General features: G+C 51.3%; 1 protein-coding gene across 2 annotated transcripts in view; it reads left to right on the plus strand.

Moving 5' to 3' along the window:
* Positions 1 to 9,297, plus strand: part of CAD (carbamoyl-phosphate synthetase 2, aspartate transcarbamylase, and dihydroorotase) — a 23,049-nt gene extending 13,752 nt beyond the window's left edge. For both annotated transcript variants that reach the window (XM_004377613.1, XM_004377614.1), the window contains 22 exons: positions 32 to 199; positions 814 to 996; positions 1,111 to 1,215; positions 1,978 to 2,217; positions 2,407 to 2,488; positions 2,787 to 2,953; positions 3,112 to 3,276; positions 3,411 to 3,542; positions 3,765 to 3,966; positions 4,188 to 4,378; positions 4,467 to 4,607; positions 4,804 to 4,905; positions 5,525 to 5,621; positions 6,242 to 6,286; positions 6,394 to 6,563; positions 6,674 to 6,748; positions 7,304 to 7,516; positions 7,798 to 7,923; positions 8,127 to 8,282; positions 8,398 to 8,499; positions 8,723 to 8,817; positions 8,916 to 9,297. In XM_004377613.1, the coding sequence (XP_004377670.1) occupies positions 32 to 199; positions 814 to 996; positions 1,111 to 1,215; positions 1,978 to 2,217; positions 2,407 to 2,488; positions 2,787 to 2,953; positions 3,112 to 3,276; positions 3,411 to 3,542; positions 3,765 to 3,966; positions 4,188 to 4,378; positions 4,467 to 4,607; positions 4,804 to 4,905; positions 5,525 to 5,621; positions 6,242 to 6,286; positions 6,394 to 6,563; positions 6,674 to 6,748; positions 7,304 to 7,516; positions 7,798 to 7,923; positions 8,127 to 8,282; positions 8,398 to 8,499; positions 8,723 to 8,817; positions 8,916 to 9,018 (3,060 nt within the window). In that variant the 3' untranslated portion in view covers positions 9,019 to 9,297. The remainder of the gene's footprint in view (positions 1 to 31; positions 200 to 813; positions 997 to 1,110; positions 1,216 to 1,977; positions 2,218 to 2,406; positions 2,489 to 2,786; positions 2,954 to 3,111; positions 3,277 to 3,410; positions 3,543 to 3,764; positions 3,967 to 4,187; positions 4,379 to 4,466; positions 4,608 to 4,803; positions 4,906 to 5,524; positions 5,622 to 6,241; positions 6,287 to 6,393; positions 6,564 to 6,673; positions 6,749 to 7,303; positions 7,517 to 7,797; positions 7,924 to 8,126; positions 8,283 to 8,397; positions 8,500 to 8,722; positions 8,818 to 8,915) is intronic.
* The last annotated feature ends 10,154 nt before the right edge of the window (positions 9,298 to 19,451 follow it).

The following is a 19,451-nucleotide window of genomic DNA, read 5'->3' on the forward strand; positions in this document are numbered from 1 at the left end:
CTCTCTCTCTCTCTCCCCCTCTCTGCCCCAGGATGACCAGCTGAAAGTGATTGAATGCAACGTTCGTGTTTCCCGCTCCTTCCCCTTCGTCTCCAAGACACTGGGTGTGGACCTAGTAGCCTTGGCCACACAGGTCATCGTTGGAGAAGAAGTAGAGCCCGTGGGGCTCATGACTGGCACCGGAGTCGTGGGAGTAAAGGTAAGGAGGATGAAAACCACAGCTTTAGCAGTCAGGAGTAGGGGTACAGATAGTGGGAGAGGTTCACTCACAGCACAAGTATGTCAGTCAGCATATAAACCAAACATCTACTGTGGGCAAGGCACTGCTGGACCATAAAGGTGATGAAATGTCTTTATTACTTAGGATCTTACACTCTAGTAATGGGAGGCAAGAGAAGTGGGGTCTAAAAATAGCTTTGCTGTGAAACAGTCTGTGATGAACGTACGTAACAGAGATGCAAACAAAACGCTAAAGGAGTTTAGAGATGGGAGATTCTATTTCCAGAGGGGGTGATCTGGGAAGGCTTGAGAGAAGAGGTGGTATTTGAATTTGGCCTTGAAGGATTGTTAGGGTTTTTGATTAGCTGAGCTCATGGAGGAAGTACTCCAAGGCCAGGGAATAGCCTAGGCAGGTGCTGAGGGAAGACCCTGGATGGTCTTCCACAGAGCAGTAGCAAGGGGAAGGCTGACCGCACAGTGTGGATGAGATCAAGGGGAGAGGACCAGTGCGCTGTCTCATCTTGCCTGCCTCTCCTGCTAAGGGGAGAGGGTCCCTCACTCCTTGGCCCTCTCTCTTACTTCCTGTTCCCTTAGGTCCCCCAGTTCTCATTCTCCCGCTTGGCGGGTGCTGACGTGGTGTTAGGTGTGGAAATGACCAGCACGGGGGAAGTGGCCTGCTTTGGCGAGAGCCGTTGTGAGGCCTACCTCAAGGCCATGCTAAGCACCGGCTTTAAGATCCCCAAGAAGAACATCCTGCTGACCATCGGCAGCTATAAGGTACCAGAATCCAGGGAAATGTGGGGTGAGATGGCTCTGCTCTCTAGGCCCGGGGTGATGTTGAAGTGGAAGACAGGAGAAACACAGCCTCATCCTCTTTCTGCTTGATTTCAGAACAAAAGCGAGCTGCTGCCGACAGTGCGCTTGCTGGAGAGCCTGGGCTATAGCCTCTATGCCAGCTTGGGCACTGCTGACTTCTACACGGAGCACGGCGTCAAGGTGTGGGGGCTCCCGCAGCCCGCCATGCTGCCCGCCCCAGGGGACATTGCTCCCATGGGTTCTCTTCCAGCTCCCCTGCTATTGTTTTTATTATCGTTATTTATTATTACTATTGTCATTGTATAACTAGTGAATATCACAACAAGCCCTGGTGGTGCAGCGGTTAAGTGTTCAGCTGCTAACCAAAAGGTTGGAGGTTCAAACCCACCCAGCGGGTCTGTAGGAGAAAGACCTGGTGATCTGCTTCTGTAAAGATTACAGCCTAGGAGACCCTATGGAGCAGTTTTACTCTGTCACGTGGGGTCTCTGAGTTGGAACCAACTCAGTGCCACCAACCAGTAACAATGTGTATTCCACATGGAATGAGTAGAATATACAGAAAAACAAAGAAGAGGGAAAAAAAATCCTTGTAAGTCATCACCACTGTTAACATTCTGGCATAGTTCCTTTCAGAATTTTACATCTATTGTACGTGTGTGTGTGTGCATATACTGTGTTTAATAGTCCACAAAAGCGAGCTCGTATTGTACTTAGTCCTTGGTGACCTATTTTATTTAACGTAGTGTGGAAATCTTTACTGTCAAAAAATGTACCTTGCCAAAAGGATTTTTAGCCCTGCCCATTTAGAGGCAGCCCCTGGTTGCCACCCTGTGGGCCTCAGTCTCCTCCTCATGGGCTCCTGGGCCAGCTCCCTCCCTCCCTGCTGGCCTTCTGACCCTTGCCAGGCTCAGGCTGGTCCTGACCTTGGCTCCGGGCCGGCAGGTAACAGCTGTGGACTGGCACTTTGAGGAGGCAGTGGATGGGGAATGCCCGCCACAGCGAAGCATCTTGGAGCAGCTGGCGGAGAATCACTTTGAGCTGGTGATTAACCTGTCAATGCGTGGGGCTGGAGGCCGGCGGCTCTCTTCCTTCGTCACCAAGGGCTACCGCACCCGGCGCCTGGCTGCAGATTTCTCTGTGCCCCTCATCATCGATATCAAGTGCACCAAACTGTTTGTGGAGGTAACTGAGACCTGGGAGGTGAGGCCAGTGTTGATGCCGTGGCATGGAGGGTGGGGCATGTCAGTATGAAGCAGCCATGCTAGTAATCAGGCTCTGTGGCAACAGAGGGAGAGAGGTGGGTTAGGGGCCTCTACAACTCTCAGCCTCCCCCTTCCCTCAAATCAGAGTGACTGTGGTTTCCCCTTGCAGGCCCTAGGCCAGATCGGGCCAGCCCCTCCTTTGAAGGTGCACGTCGACTGCATGACCTCCCAGAAGCTTGTGCGACTGCCTGGTGAGTACACCTGTTGGGAAAACTTGGCTCCTGGACACCGGTGGCAGCTGGAATGGAGACCCTCAGTGTGCTGAGAGAAGGCTGTGGGGGCCACTCTGTCCTGGACTATAGAGAGTGTGAAGACCCCAGAATCTCTCTCACCGTGAGCTCTTCTAATCCCTGGCTGAGGAACCTTGCCACATTTCACTTGCATCAGTTGCTGCTAATTTTTCCGCTACTTGTTTCTGAATCTTTCTCTAATCTCATCCAAAGAAATTTCCCATCGATACTCTTAACTGCCTGCTCTATGTTATCTCAGGATTGGTCGATGTCCACGTGCACCTTCGGGAACCAGGGGGGACACACAAGGAGGACTTTGCGTCGGGCACAGCCGCTGCACTGTCAGGGGGTGTCACCATGGTGTGTGCCATGCCTAATACCCGGCCCCCCATCGTTGATGCCCCTGCTCTGGCCCTGGCCCAGAAGGTGAGCCATTGCACTCCTGTTCATGGCATCGGAGCCCCACCCACCACCCTTGCCTCCCTGAACCCTCTCCCCTCGCTCCTCTCCTCGGGCCCAGGGCACTGGTGCCCAGCTGGCTGTGTTGGCATGAATGGGCCTCATCTCACATGTATACTCTCCAGCTGGCCGAAGCTGGCGCCCGCTGTGACTTTGCATTATTCGTCGGAGCCTCATCTGAAAATGCAGGGACCCTGGGCCCTGTGGCTGGGTCTGCTGCAGGGCTGAAGCTCTACCTCAATGAGACCTTCTCTGAGCTGCAGTTGGACAGTGTGGCCCAGTGGATGGAGGTAAGGAGTGCACTTGTGGCGGGAGGGCTTCTGCTTAGGTGGGCTTCACAAGACCATCGTGAGGGCCATGGGCTCTCAGAGGCTCGGAGAATCCAAGACTCTGCAGACTCTCTTATACGTTCTTTCTGTCCCAGCACTTCGAGACGTGGCCGTCCCACCTCCCCATTGTGGCCCACGCAGAGCGGCAGAGTGTCGCCGCTGTCCTCATGGTAGCTCAGCTGGCCCAGCGCTCAGTGCACATCTGTCACGTGGCGCGGAAGGAGGAGGTGAGAATGCACCAGAGGTCCTCGGTGCCATCACTCTCCCAGTAACACCAAAAGGGGAGGGTTGTGCTCGGGGATGGGAAAGAAGAGCAGGAGCGCCTCAAGCCAGCACCTTCAGCACGTCTACCCCATGATTTTCCAGAGGAGGGCAGGCAGTTGGCCCTGGGGACTTTGTAGGGCAGGGCCTGTGGGGGCCTCCTCTGGATCTCCCTGCTCTCTCCTCAGATCCTGCTGATAAAAGCTGCGAAGGCACGGGGGCTGCCAGTGACCTGTGAGGTGGCCCCTCACCATCTGTTCCTGTGCCTCGATGACCTGGAGCGTCTGGGGCCTGGGAAAGGGGAGGTCCGGCCTGAGCTTGTCTCCCACCAGGACATGGAGGCCCTGTGGGAGAACATGGCTGTCATCGACTGCTTTGCCTCAGACCACGGTGAGAGGGTCCACAGTGTGTCTCAGTGGGAGAATGTGTGGGTAAAAGGTGTCAGCCCCAGGAGATAGCGGCAGTCTCTGTTTCCTTGTTTTCCAGTTCCCAGAAAAAGTTGGCATTGGGGTTGGTGGTAGAATAAGGTTGGTGGAAGCGCAGTCCTGGGGGCATGTATGACTTTCCAGATGTGGAGGACATTGGTCCTGATGGTGATGACTCTCTCCCAGCCCCTCATACCTTGGAGGAGAAGTGTGGACCTAGGCCTCCCCCTGGCTTCCCGGGCCTTGAGACCATGCTGCCACTGCTGCTGACGGCTGTTAGCGAGGGCCGGCTCAGTCTGGACGACCTGCTACAGCGACTGCACCACAATCCTCGGCGTATCTTTCACCTGCCCCCACAGGAAGACACCTATGTGGAGGTGTGGGGATGGAGTCCTGGGGTGGGGGGGTGGGGGCTCTGTTCCCTGATGTGGCCCTTTTCTCTTATAACCACGACTCTCTGGGTAGGTGGATCTGGAGCATGAGTGGACAATCCCCAGCCACATGCCCTTCTCCAAGGCCCACTGGACACCCTTTGAAGGGCAGAAGGTGAAGGGCACCGTCCGCCGTGTGGTCCTACGAGGGGAGGTTGCCTATATCGATGGCCAGGTACGTGTGTGGCCTCTCCTCCTTTCGTGCTGTGTTCTTCCTGCACCAGCACGTCAGCACACCCATCCAGCTGCCCTGTACAAGGCAGGTACAGGTCCGCTGAGGCAGTTTTCCTTGTGCTGGCATCCACTCCTTGAGGATCCATCTTGCTCTGTCTGCCCCGTCTTCATTCACCACCTGTGCCTTCTGTCTGCAGGTTCTGGTGCCCCCTGGCTATGGACAGGATGTACGGAAGTGGCCTCAGGGTGTGGTTCCCCAGCTCACGCCTTCAGCCTCTGCTGCCAGTGAGATCACCACGGTATCCACCTGCTTCTGGGCTGGGGGAGGTCCCCCAGGGACAGGACGAACTGCTTAAACGTTCTCATTGGTGACTCGTGGCAGAAAGCTCCTCTCTAGGCGGTTAAAATCCCCACCACCTACCTCTGCCTGCTGCAAAGCATAGAATTTAGGAGACTGCCGTGAGAAACAAGCCCATTGTTTATCCAGCCAGAGATATATCTGGGGGCCCTGTCGTTGTGGTGGCACACACCTGTAGGGGCCAGCTTGCTAACCACTTGTGAAGGCATGAATGGGGAGGATGGAGCTAAAGGGAGGTTAAGGGCAAATGGGATCCATGGGGACAGTGAGCAGTTTGCTTTTCCTAAGGGATCAAATCTGAGGTGGGCTTGGGTCAGTCAGGAGTCCCTGGATGGTACACAGGGTGAACACACTTGTCTGCTAACCAAAAGGTTAGAGGTTTGAGTCCACCCAGAAGTGCCTGGCAATTGATCTACTCCCAAAAAATCAGCCATTGAAAACGCTATGGGGTACAGTCCTATTCTGACCCACATGGGGTTGCTAGGAGTCAGAGTCAACTCCACGACAACTCATTTGGGTCAGTTAACTTTTTAAACACTGGGCTGACGTTGTCTTTCCAGACACCTGAAAGGCCCCGCCGGGGCATCCCAGGGCTTCCTGATGGCCGCCTCCACCTGCCTCCCCGAATCCACCGAGCCTCTGACCCAGGTCTACCAGGTGAGGGGAGGCAAGTCCTGACACTGCGGTGGGGCACCCTGACGTAGAGATGTGCAGAGCCGGAGTCCTCCTCTACCCTCGTGACCAGGGTTGGGGCCTCTGTGGCCCAGCTGCCCAGGGACTGACCTGGGCCCCTCCTCCCAGCACCTCTCCTAGTCCCCTGCCTGGTCCTCCTCTCCACTCCTTCATCCCGGTCTTATCTCCTTTGCTTTCCTTTGCCTAAGTAAGTCACCCCAGCACAAGGTAGGCCTTCACTGTCTTCTCACGGCCCTTTTTTGTTGTGGGCAGCTATGTTCCTACGCCCGGGAGCTGGGATCCCATGGGGCATCAGAGCATGGGGTAAATCTGGGTTGTTGGTTGCTGTGAGCCTGGCCGTTCCTCTTGCCTAGGATCCCTGCCGACTAGGGGCGTCCAGGGAGGGGCCCCACTGTTCACAAATGGCACAGCCCCCGTGGGAACTCACAGAGCTGCTGCTGTACTTCCTGCCCTCCCCTAACCATTACAGCTGCTGGGGTGTGTGAGTTGGTTTAACACGTATACTGTGACCCAGAGTTCCTGGGAAAGTGGGGGCTCCTCCTAAACCCCAGCTGCAAGCTTACATCCTGTTGCCCTGTTAACAGCCGAGGAACCAAAAGAGAAGCCCTCTCGGAAGGCAGCAGAACCAGGTGAGAGGCCCCATGCTGAGCACACACTCATCTTGGGGACCTCTATGATCTGATCTGGGTAGGAGGAAATCTCTGACCAGCCTCTTCTGCCCCGTGCCTCACTGCAGAGCTGATGGGAACCCCTGATGGCGCCTGCTACCCTCCACCACCAGTACCTAGACAGGCATCACCCCAGAACCTGGGGACCCCTGGCCTGCTGCACCCCCAGACCTCACCCCTGCTGCACTCATTAGTGGGCCAGCATATCCTGTCTGTCCAGCAGTTCACCAAGGATCAGGTGCCTGGAGGAGGCTGGCTGGGGACACCCAGAGCTTGGAGGATTTGGAAGGTTGGAGTTAGGGCCTGTCAGGGCTACTGTCTTTCCAGCTGACTTGGGCTCTTTCTTAGCTGTCTCACCTGTTCAACGTGGCACACACACTGCGGATGATGGTGCAGAAGGAGCGAAGCCTAGACATCCTCAAGGTCAGAACCTGGCCACGAGACTGAGGGCACAGGCTGTAACCTGCCCCGTGGCCCCTGTCTGAGCAGGGCTGTACAGTGGTCAGAGTCGGTCTTGGTTCCTTTCCCTGCTATCAGGTACCTTCGTGTGAGTCCAAATACTCCCCTGTGAGTAGCTAGGCTTTCTCTTCTCAGGAGGGTCTTGCTGCTTTGTATCTTGCCCCAATGCTTGTTCCTCCCCAAATTACTATCTAGCTGACTTGGGAGGCCCTGAGCACAGAGCAGCAATTCACTAACCTTTTCATTTGGCCTGTGCTGGTGTGTTCACGGGTGAGACCTAGGATATTTCCTTCTTTCCCGGGTCATTAAGATATTTACCAATGGCCTTTTGGAGGCAAAGCCTTCAGCTCAGGGTGACACTAATGAAGAGAGTGTCAAGACTGCAATAAATCACAGGGAAGCTAGGGGGAAATGGGCCTCAGCGCCCCTCTTGTATAAGTTGGGGATGCCAGCCCCAGTCTGTGCAGTCTCCACGATGAACCCGCACACGCATGCACACTCAACCTTGCCTCTCCACAGGGGAAGGTGATGGCCTCCATGTTTTTCGAGGTGAGCACGCGGACCAGCAGCTCCTTCGCAGCAGCTATGGCCCGGCTCGGAGGCTCTGTGCTCAGCTTCTCTGAAGCCACGTCCTCCGTCCAGAAGGGCGAATCCCTGGCTGATTCCGTCCAGACCATGAGCTGCTTCGCTGACGTTGTCGTGCTTCGGCACCCACAGCCTGGAGCGGTGGAGGTGAGGCCAGCCTGACTGGGTCTGGATGAGGGGCTCTGCCTCCCCCATGCTGCGCCCCTGGGCAGACACTTCTCCCCAGGCCCGTGTACTTGTCTGACGAGTGACGAGGCTGGACTCGGACATGAGATTGCTCTTGCCCACATTTTCTGTGACTTCAGGCACGCCTCAGGTTGGGCAGATGGGTGAAGGGACCCTGGAGAGCGGGACTGAGGCTGGGGTGGGGCTGTTGAAATGCACAGGTGAGTCGGAAGGATTCACCTTCCCTGCTGCCATTCTCACAGCTGGCAGCCAAGCACTGCCGGAGGCCGGTGATCAACGCCGGGGATGGGGTCGGAGAGCATCCCACCCAGGCCCTGTTGGACATCTTCACCATCCGAGAGGAGCTGGGGACTGTCAATGGCATGACGGTGAGGGCGGTGGCAGGGGTTGGAGCCCTGCCAGGGAAGGTCTGGGGAAGGAGGCAGTTGAGAAGGGCTTCCTCCATTCCAGGGCACTCTGCAGCAAGTGCTTACTGAGGCCTCGATCCTGGTCCTGAGGCTGACAGCTCTGAAATGGGGTGGGGAATGGTGCTCGGCCTACGGCCTCTCTTGGTGATTGGGTTTCTCCCTAGATCACCATGGTGGGTGACCTGAAGCACGGACGCACGGTGCATTCCCTAGCCTGCCTGCTCACCCAGTACCGGGTCAGCCTGCGCTACGTGGCGCCTCCCAGCCTGCGCATGCCACCCAGTGTGCGGGCCTTCGTGGCCTCCCGCGGCACCAAGCAGGTGAGCCCCTCACAGCCCAGCCTGGGAAACCAGGCGGGGCATGGGATGGATGGGGCATGGGTTGGCCAGTCAGATCCTGGCACTGAGTTCAGCCTGGCTCCACCTTACTCTCCAGGAGGAATTCAAGACCATTGAGGAGGCGCTGCCTGACACCGACGTGCTCTACATGACTCGCATCCAGAAGGAACGCTTTGGCTCGGCCCAGGAGTACGATGCTGTGAGTGCCGGACTGGAGGAGGAAGCCAGGGCTGGAGCTGCAGGGTGTCCTGACAAGGGTGGGAGAGCTGGACACCAGTGGCTTGGCCAGGCTGTCAGGCCCTCAGCCTCTCAGTTGTAGTCACTGCATGTGGGTGTCAAGGGGACCATGGTGGAGCCCAGGCTGGTGGTCCCAGTAGCCACCCCTGCCCTGAGGAGCTAACAGGGCTCTGTCTACCTTGCAGTGCTTTGGTCAGTTCATCCTGACTCCCCACATCATGACCCGGGCCAAGAAAAAGATGGTGGTGATGCACCCGATGCCCCGAGTCAATGAGATAAGGTGATGTGGGACCCAAGTTGGAGGGTACATTGCGGGCTGGCTGTCAGGGGGACGGGCTACCTGGGGGCTGCTTGGTAACTCTTTCCCTCCTCTTGCAGTGTGGAAGTGGACTCGGACCCCCGAGCAGCCTACTTCCGCCAGGCCGAGAATGGCATGTACATACGCATGGCCCTGTTAGCCACCGTGCTGGGCCGTTTCTAGGGCCTGGCTTGCTCAACCTCTTCTCTTCAGGCCCAGCTGCTGGACAAGGAACCCTGGTGCCCCCCACGGGGGCAGCACACTTAGTCGGTACCCTGGAGATTCCAGATAGCTCAGTGTACATATGCACATGCATGCAGACCATGCTTCAGGCACTGGGCTAGAGCTCTCCCACAGGGTCAGGCCTCAGGTGCTGGGCCCTATCTGCCCCATCTCCATTATTGCACCTCAAATCTGTACAGTCACTTTTCTACTGACCTAATAAACAGATGAGCTGCCTCTGTTCCTGCTTCCTCGTGTGCATCGTGGACTTTAGCATTGGATGTATTAATGCATTAGGACAGAACTTTCTTTTAGAAACTGGAAGCAGATTCCCAACTCCCAAGAGCAGCCTCACTGGGCAGGGCTGAGCATTTTCAGGTCATGGCTCTGTGACTCTGGGCAGCAGCGTGTTTCTCTGGATGCCCTGTCGCCAGTGCTGCACTGACACCAGAGCTGACCTGGGGACTCTGGCCTGCGCCCAGCCCTCCTTCCTCAATTAGGTTGCACTCAGTTCTGACAAGCAGCCTTGCCTCTTCCATGATGCCGGGACAGCCCATGAGCTAATGGTGAAAGGAAGGAGGAGCAGCTGGGGCTTGACTGATGGGGTTCATTACCCTCTAGTCCTTCACTCTTCCTCGCCCGGTTAACCTCCTTCAGCGGCTGAGGCTGTTATTGGGGCCTCAGAACTAAGCCCTAGAAGTCTCCAGCTGCCATCACTCACGAGCCCCTTCTGCCATGCCTGAGAGCTTTGGTCTCATACTGTGGACCTCTTGGGACTGGACTGGGGCAGGGGCAGATGCCATGGAGCACTGGGAGCACTTTGGCTTAGAGGCACTGGGGTGGAGTAGTGTATATATCTTTGCAGGTGAGGGCTTTTGTGGAACCTGCTCAGTGTGTGAGCTGTTCCATCCTGTGAACCTTAGTGGCATTAGAGAAATCTCCCTGATCTGTTGTTCCAACAAGTTTTAATTTAGCACTCTCTGGGTGCAGAGCACTATGTGCAGTGGAAGTACAAGGATGAACAAGACTCTTGCCCTGAAATTTGAGGCCTCTTAGGTAGTGGTGTCCAGTGATTTCCACAGCTGGACTGCCACATGCTGTACATGACAGTCCAGACTGCTCCAATGCCGTTCAGGAAGAACCTACTTCATGCAAAGAGCTGTAGGGATGAAAAAAAGAATTAGTTTTTTGAAAACAGTGAACAGGAGCTTTACATGTACTTAATCTCACACCAGCCTTATAGCCCTTATATATGTAGATGCAGAAACTGGCTCAGAGAAGTTAAGTGACTTACCTGAATACACAGCTAGGACTTGTATTAAAAAGGGAAAAATTCCTGGCTTTAAGGGGCATCAGAACCAATCGAAGAGGCAAGTCACACAAACCTGAGCAGCCAGAAAACAAGTCTAAGGTGTCCCGCGTGTAACCCATTTTCAGAAAAGCAGGAAGAGTCAAAGGCCTCATGGAGTCAGGATTTGAGCTGGTTCCTGAGGAAGGGGCAAGCTTTGGTAGGTGGAAGGGGGGAGGATGAATGAAGTCCTGTGTCTGTAGCATTGTGAGGAGATCTAGCAGGGGATTCTTGCCCGGTAGTGCTAGGGTTGAGAGTCTGCAGGGCCAGACCAAGAGCCTTGGACTTAGATTCCAATAAAAATATTAATTCATAATCACAGGCACTATCTGAAGAGGGGTGGGACTAGATACAATACCATCTACTTCTCTGAAGAGCTGAGACCTCTCCTCTGGTACCCGTAATGTTGACCCTTCCTGGTCTTTCCAAACCCTGATCCTGACATGTTCATCTGCAGGTATCTGGAGGACTTATTGGAGGATACAACGTAGTGTATCATTTCTAGAACTCTCCTTCGTTCAGAGCTTAGGTTTCTCTTTTTAAGCTATTCTAACAAGTCAGAGATTACTTTCCCAAGTACTGTTGAGTACTGAAGAATCTGTCACACACATTCCCACAGAACTCAGCCTTCATCTCAAGTAGCAGCAGCAGTGTTTGCTGCCAAACGGCACACACATTCCACTCAGTTGCTAAGTAGTGGGAGGTGTTCCTGCCCTAATCCTTTCTTTGGCTCTCCTAATCATAACACAGCTCTAAGTTGAAAAACTTCTTTACGACCAGAATTAAATCCTAGTTACATTGGAAATTAAAAGAACCTATCAGCAAAAAAAAAGAAAAAAGAAAGGGAACAGCAGCCCTTTAAACTATATACCTGTGTCTGAGCCGGTTCCATGTCTGTTGAGAAACAACCTCGTGCTCCACGTGATGGTCATTAATGGTAAAAAGTTTTTAAAAAAAATTTCCCTGCCTTTCTCCCGCCTAAGATAGTTAAGACATTTGATCTATTTTTTTAAAAAACACTTAACATAGCTCTAATTTTGTGCCAAGCACTTTCTAAGCACTTCACAAATATTAACTTTTTTTTTTATTTTTGGATGAACCCTTAAAATATATGCCCTGCTGTGACCTAATGTGTTTGCTTAATGTTATCACTGCAAAGTCATCCCCCCCGCCCCACCGAATTCTTCATTGTCTTCCCAAATGGAGAAAATCCCTCCAAAATAGCCCACTTCCAGCTTTGCCACCTGCATCCTATTCCTGCCTCTGGCCACTAGCTGCGACCATGGGCAAGTTGGTGCACCTCAGGGTTTTAAGTTGAAAGGTTAGAGTGGGAAGTCCCCAGTGTACAATTGCTAGGCCTCTAATTCTGTGACAATATCCCGCAGACAGTGGGGAGACATTAGCTATTGAAGACGTGGAGCAGACAATGAGGGACAGCATGAAATGCATGCTTAGGAAGAAAGACTAGGCTGGCATCGATGTCTAGAAGATATGGGAGGAAAGGAGCCACCAGGAAAGTCACTTGCAAAGCCCTTGCCGTGAACGTAGATGACAGGTGAAGGCGCTCTGGACTTAGGTAGTAAAAAAGAAGAGTGGTTGTGGTTACAAGATGCTAAGCAGAGGGAAGAGTGAAAATGAACTGTGATGTGAGACTTCGAGAGAATGCAGAATAATGCAAACCAGAGAGCAGATTTGGGGTAGGGGAGAATGGATTCTGCAAGGAGCCCTGGTGGTGCAGTGGTTAAGAGCTCAGCTGCTCACCAAAAGGTCAGTAGTTCAAATCCACCAGCTGCTCCTTCGAAACCCTGTGGGGCAGTTCTACTGTGTACTATACGGTCGCTTATGAGTCAGAATCGGCTGGATGGCAACAGGAGATGAGTTGTAATCAACTCGAGGGCCCCCAACAATAACAACATGATACTTTTCAGCTGCTAGGGGTTATTTGTATGGAGATGTCATGTAAATAATGGAGCTGGGGAATTGGAGCAAGGGGTGGCACGGATAAAGATGTGATAATGTAAGGGCCATGAGAACAGAGACTTTGTTCACTGATATATTCCCAGCACCTAGGACAGTGCACACAGAGTATGTGCTCAATGATCATTTTTGGATGACTCGTCAACATAAGGGTTATTGAAGCTTTTCTTTTAAAATATATGCCCCTGTATTTGTTTACCAAGAGAACGGGAGCGAGGAAAGATGAGCAGGGGGCTAAGGCCTGAACCTCGGAAAGGGTAGGAGGAGAGCTTAGCAGACAGTCCTCAAAGAGGCTCAGAATTTCAGGAGGAATAGGGGGTGAAGGGAGGAGTCGTAGAGTCAGATCCTGCAGAGGGCCAATGAGAACAAAGTCTGAGGCAAGGACTTTTTGGATTGTCACAATAGTTGTTGGTAGTCAGGTGGGCACCAGGTATCATGGGGCTAGGGAGGGACTGGTTTAGAAACTGAGGTCATTTACCAAGAGGCAAGGGGGAAATGAGGTGTTGGGACTGGAACCTGAAGTAATCTAGAAATGGTTAGGAATCTGCAGATTAATAAAAGAATCACCCGGCAGTGCTCAAGGAGAAGCTAGACATGGTAAATTTGTTTTGGGGTTGGGGGAAGCAATGTTCGGGGGCAAGGGCACGGAAAGGCGTGTCACCTACCCTGGAGGAATTTGTTGTTGCTATTGTTGTTAGGTGCCATCAAGTCGGTTCTGACTCATAGCGGCCCTATGTGCAACAGGAGGAAACACTGCTTGGTTCTGCGCTATCCTGATACTTGAGCCCATTGTTGTCAATCCATCTCATTGAGGATCTTCTTCTCTTTCACTGACCCTCTACTTCAGAAAACATGATGTTGTTCTCCAGCGACTGGTCCCTCCTGATAACTAATCCAGAGTACATGAGATGAAGTCTCGTCATCTTCTCTTCTAAGGAGAACTCTGGCTGTACTTCTTCCAAGACAGATATTTTTGTTCTTCTGGCAGTCCATGGTATATTCAATACTCTTCACCAACACCATAATTCAAATGCATAATTCTTATTCAGTCTTCTTTATTCATTGTCCAGTTGTCACATGCATATGAGGTGATTGAAAATACCATGGCTTGTGTCATCTGCATGTCGCAGGTTGTTAATGAGTCTTCCTCCAATCCTGAAGCCACATTCTTCTTCATATAGTCCAGCTTCTCGGATTATTTGCTCAGCATACAGATTGAATAAGTATGGTGAAAGGATACAGCCCTGACGCACACCTTCCCTGATTCTAAACCATGCAGTAGCCCCTTGTTCTGTTCAAATTACTGCCTTTTGGTCTACGTACAGGTTCCACATGAGCACAATTAAGTGTTCTGGAATTACCATTCTTCACAACGTTATCCATAATTTGTTATAATCTAGACAACCAAATGCCTTTGCATAGTCAATAAAACACAGGTAAGCATTTTTCTGGTATTCTCTGCTTTCAGCCAGTATCCATCTGACATCAGCAATGATATCCCTCGTTCCCTGTCCTCTTCTGCATCCGGCTTAAATTTCTGGCAGTTCCTTGTTGATGTACTGCTGCAACCATTTTTGAATTATCTTCAGCCTAATTTTATTTGTGTGTGATATTAATGACATTGTTTGATCATTTTCCCATTCTGTTGGATCGCCTTTCTTTGGAATGGGCATGAATATGGATCTCTTCCAGTCAGTTGGCCAGGTAGCTGTCTTCCAAATTTGTTGGCATAGATGAGTGAGCACTTCCAGTGTTGCATCCATTTGTTGAAAACATCTCAGTTGGTATTCGGTCATTTCCTGGAGCCTTGTTTTTCCCAGTGCCTTCAGTGCAACTTGGACTTCTTCCTTCAGTACAATCAGTTCTTGATCATATGCTACCTCCAGAAATGGTTGAACGTCAACCAATTCTTTTTGGTACAGTAACTATATTCCTTCCATCTTCTTTTGATGTTTCCTCTGTCATTTAACATTTTACCCATAAAATCCTTCAATATTGCTGCTCGAGGCTTGGATATTTTCTTCAGTTCTTTCAGCTTGAGAAATGCTGAGCATTTTCTTCCCCTTTGGTTTTCTAACTCCCGGTCTTTGCACATTTCATTATAATACTTTACTTTGTCTTCTCAAACTGCCTTTTAAATCTTCTGTTCACTATTTTACTTCATCATTTCTTCCATTCACTTTAGCAAGTTTCAGCATCTCTTCAGGTATCTATTTTGGTCTTTTCTTTCTTTTTTTATTGTACTTTAGATGAAGGTTTACAGAGCAAATTAGGTTCTCTTTAAACAATTAATACACATATTGTTTTGTGACATTGGTTGCCAACCCATGACATGTCAACACTCTCCTCTTCTTGACCTTGGGTTCCCCATTACGAGCTTTCCTGTTCCTTCCTGCCTTCTTGCCCATGTCCCTGGGCTGGTGTGCCCATTTAGTCTTGTTTTGTTTTATGGGCCGGTCTAACCTTTGGCTGAAGGGTGAACCTCAGGAGTAAGCTCAGTACTGAGGTAAAAGAGTGTCTGGGGACCGTAATCTTGGGGTTTCTCCAGTCTTTGTCAGGCCAGTAAGTCTGGTCTTTTTTTCTGAGTTAGAATTTTGTTCTACATTTTTCTCCAGCTCTGTCCAGGATCCTCTATTGTGATCCCTGTCAGAGCAGTTGGTGGTGGTAGCCAGGCACCATCTAGTCACGCTGGATTCAGAGTGGTGGAGGTTGTGGTAGTTGTGGTCCTTTAGTCCTTCTTTCCTGTCTTTTTAAAAATCTTTTGCTTTTTTCATGTATGATGTCCTTTCACAACTTGTCTGGTCTTCAGTCATTAATGTTAAATGCATCAAATCTATTCTTGAGATGGTCTCTAAATTCAGGTGGGATATACTCAAGGTTGTACTTTGGCTCTCATGGACTTGTTTTAATTTTCTTCTGCTTTGACTTGAACTTGCATAGGAGCCATTGATGGTTCCGCTGTTGGCCCCTGGCCTTGTTCTGACTGATGATATTGAGCTTCTCCATTGGATCCCTCCACAGATGTAGTCGATTTGATTCTTGTGTATTCCATCTGGTGAGGCCCAAGTGTACGCCATTTGTGTTCTTGGAAAAATGGTATTTCCAATGAATAAGTCGTTGGTATTGCAAAATTCTATCATGTGATCTCCCTTGTCATTTCTGTCACCAAAGCCATATTTCCCAACGATTGATCCTTCTTCTGTTTCCAATTTTCTAATTCCAATCACCAGTAATCATCAGTACATCTTGACTGCATTGTTGATCCATTTAAGACTGCAGAAGTTGGTAAAAATCTTCAATTTCTTCAACTTTGGCATTAGTGATTGGTGCATAAATTTGAATAATAGTCATATTAACTGATCTTCCTTGTAGGCATATGGATAGTATCCTGTCACTGACAGTGTTGTACTTTAGGACAGATCTTGAAATGTTCTTTTTGATTATGAGTGTGATGCCATTCCTCTTCAATTTGTCATTCCTGGCATAGTAGACTATATGATTGTCTGATTCAAAATGGCCAATACCAGTCCATTGCAGCTCACTAAAGCCTAGGATATTGATCTTCAAGCATTCCATTTCATTTTTGACAACTTCCAATTTTAGGAATATAAACTACCTCCTCCTTGAGATTACCATCAAATGTTTGTGCAAATTTACCCCCTAGAAAGTCAGCACATAAGAAATTGATCTGTTGACCTGTTGATGGGAGCCTGGGTGCTAAGAGGGCACTTTATGGGCTTTGTAATGACCTAATTGCTAGGGATGGGCCATTGGTCCCACTTCCATCCATTCAATCTTTCACCAACAGTCATTACTGAGCATTTAGCCTGTGCCAGGCTGTGAGCTAGTGCTGGGGAGGTAAACATGAGGAAAACAGCGCCTTCCCTCAAGGAGCATGTGACTTGTGAGGCAATCTCACCCCCACCACTCTGCCTCCCAGAAGACCTGTGTGACTGAGTCCTGACCCCACCACTGCTCTAGTATAAGTAGGTGGGGTGGAGGGAAGAAGGAAGGCCATCTCTGGGAAGATTTTCCCATCAGGAATGAGCAAGTTTGCTGTTATAGAGTCTAAAATCTGCTTATTTTGGTGAGCTTTACTGTCTTTTGTATTTTCTGGATTTGATTTCATTTTGTTTCTCCCTAGGCTTTTGGCTGCAGTCCTTTTAAAATTTACAATCTATCTTGGGAACAATCTATCAAAGGGAACAAGAGAATGGAATTTGATGTTAATATTAAGGCTGTCTGGGTCAGATGGAAAGCTGGGCAGTAAACCCTGGGACCAGGTGCTATGGGCACAGCACCAAGCAGGAAAGGAAAACTCAGAAGGGGAACACTTGGAGACCCACCTACGCAGTTCTTTCCTACTCTATTCTGGGTGAGTTTTATGTTTTCTTTTAAGAATAGAGACTGTTCCTATACAAGGAGCCTGCAGCCTTTCCCTGCTGAGGAGCAGAGCTAAGAGTGCAGCTCTAAGCTAGGGTGGGAGAGGCAGTGGATGGCTGCACTGCCTTCTTTCCCATCATGAGATGCCATCTTAGGAACTGGCCCAAAAGCCTTCTAGAGGGAGTGGGAGTTCTGGTGCAGGAGGAGGGGGAGTAGTTCATGGTCGGCCATGAGATGTGACCTTCCCAGGGTGGTACCTCTGGGCGCTAGACTGGTTCCTAGTGCCAGAGGATCAACTCTGCCATAGAGGAGACATGTCCCCTGAGTGAGCTGCCCCCAGGCCAGGCACTGCTTCCTGGAGCCTTAGGATGCTGTGGCCAGAGAACAGGTGAGGTGGGGCCGGGGCACTGCAGGGGGAGTGGGAAAAGCAGAGAGAGGGCAGGAGGTGGGGACTGAAGGAGGGAGGCACAGGTTTGGGCAGCCCCAGGACTCTCCCTTCCTACACACTCTCTCCACACACTTTCTCTCCCCAGCCCTGGCAACAGGGTCCCCTTTGTCCATGGGATCATTTGTGATCACAGCTGCATCCACAACCTCAAGCTCTGACCCAATAGAGCCTGGAAGCTGCCAGCACCCCTTGGAAGGTGCTGACCACGTGCTGATGGGATGGCCCTGGAGCTCAGACCCAGGACAGGAAGGCCCTGAGAGGAAGGGAGGTTGGGGACTTAGAGATGAAGATTCCTTCAACTATAAAAGAAACTCCCTAAATTCTCTAAACACAGTTCTCCACAGAGTGGAAGACTCCACCAGGAAAGGGGGTAGAGGCCTTCCCATCCTGGCTTCGGCCCTGAGAGTCCCTCCAGTCTTCTGGCTGCCTCTGCTGCTACTATGGTGAGGGCCTTGTGGGGGCGCTGCTCCCCCACTGACAGCCTGGCTCAAAGCAGCCTGAGTGTGCCTACAGCTCCCCCTTTAGGCTGGCCTGCACTAATGTCCCTGGAGGGGTGGGAGGGGTACTGGAGGGAGGGGGTCTCTACTTCATCAGCCTGTGCTTCCTCTTGGCCCTAGCAGGCTCCTGCCCCTCCCCGCTAGGTCCTGACCCTGGCCATTCAGACAGGGAGGTGCTACCACTCAGTCAGCCCCTCCCAGGCCAGCTGGCACAGCAGCCCCCAGGTGAGCAGCACAGTGAGGAGGGCAGGGTCTCTCAGACCCACACCTTCCCACTGTGACTTCTCCCTCTGATCTCTTGGTCTGGGCCTCTCTTTTGAACAAGCCTACCACTGCACTCGCAGCGTGATGAACCTGTCTCTCCCTGCTTCTCTCCGTCTCATCCTTTCTCTGGTTCTCCCTTTTCTCTGGTTCCTCTCTGCCTCTCAGGCAGCCCTCTAGCCTCTCCTGCCATAGTTAATCAGCTGTGTAAAGAGCTGTCAGGGCTAGGCTGATGGATGGCCCTTCCCTTGCCTGGCTCTTCCTCTGGCCTCTCCCTCCTCCCCTTCCCCAGCCCCCTTCTCCTCATCTCTCCCTCCACCACATATCTTATCATCAGGGAAGCACACCAAGATGAAAGGGACTTCTGGATAAGCCAGTGGAGGAGGTGGGTTGGGGGGATAAGGGGAGGGGACTGCAGGCCACTTCTGAAGGTAAGGACTGCCTGGGCTCCTGGGGGAGTGCTGTGTGAATGAGGGAGAACGCTCCTGAGATCAGCTTTCCTGATTCCCTGTCCTTCCTCACCCCTAACGGAGTGATGCCTGAGGTGGGTAGAGAGGCAGCGTGGCATGGAAAAAGGGCTGGGGACTTAAAACAGCCAGAACTGAGTTTGAATCTCAACTCTGACAGTTATCAGCTGCGTGACCGGTGTCTCTGTAAAGTACAGATAGTACTATCAAACCTCACAAAGCCTTGCACAAATTGTAAGCTCAATAATGTTGGTTCCTGTCCCCGCTGTCAGGGTGTTAGGCCACTCTGTGCCCCTGAAGTCTCTCCCCTACATCCTGGATTTAATCCCAAAGCTAACCCTTTCATAGAAGTCCCTGGGTGGCACAAATCGTTAAGTACTCCATCACTAACTGAAAGGTTGGTGATTCAAACTCACCCAGAGGCAACTTGGAAGAAAGGCCTGGCAATCTGCTTCTGAAAGGTCACAGCTTTGTAAACCCTATGGAACACAGTTCTACTCTGCACACATGGGGTCATGACTAACAGCAACAACAACACTTTCATCCATGCTCTTGATATACCAGGCACATTCATATCCATGATTTCATGTAATCCCCACTTTTACAATTAAGGAAACTGAAATTCAGGGAGGTTAATTATGGCAATGTGAGTAGAAGGCCAAGTCAGAACCAAGGACTCTGACTCCAGAGCCCCAGCCTTGAGAGTGCTGGAGGAGCTGGCTGCTGGGGAAGAAGCTGAAACAAGGTTTACTGAGAGATTCGACTGTGCAAGAGCTTCAGAAAGGGCAGGAGCAGCAGTCAGAGCCTCTGTCACTTCTGGGTGACTTATGGATTGAATTATGTCCCCCCAAAATATGTGTTGTAAATCCTAACCTCTATGCCTGTGGTAAACGGGGAAAAGATTGAAGATAAGGACTTCATTTTACTTGGATCCACAATCAACACCCATGGAAGCAGCAGTCAAGAAATCAAATGATACATTGCATTGGGCAAATCTGCTGCAAAAGACCTCT

The sequence above is a fragment of the Trichechus manatus genome, unplaced genomic scaffold (genome assembly GCF_000243295.1).
Source record: "Trichechus manatus latirostris isolate Lorelei unplaced genomic scaffold, TriManLat1.0 scaffold00052, whole genome shotgun sequence".
NCBI lineage: Eukaryota > Metazoa > Chordata > Mammalia > Sirenia > Trichechidae > Trichechus > Trichechus manatus.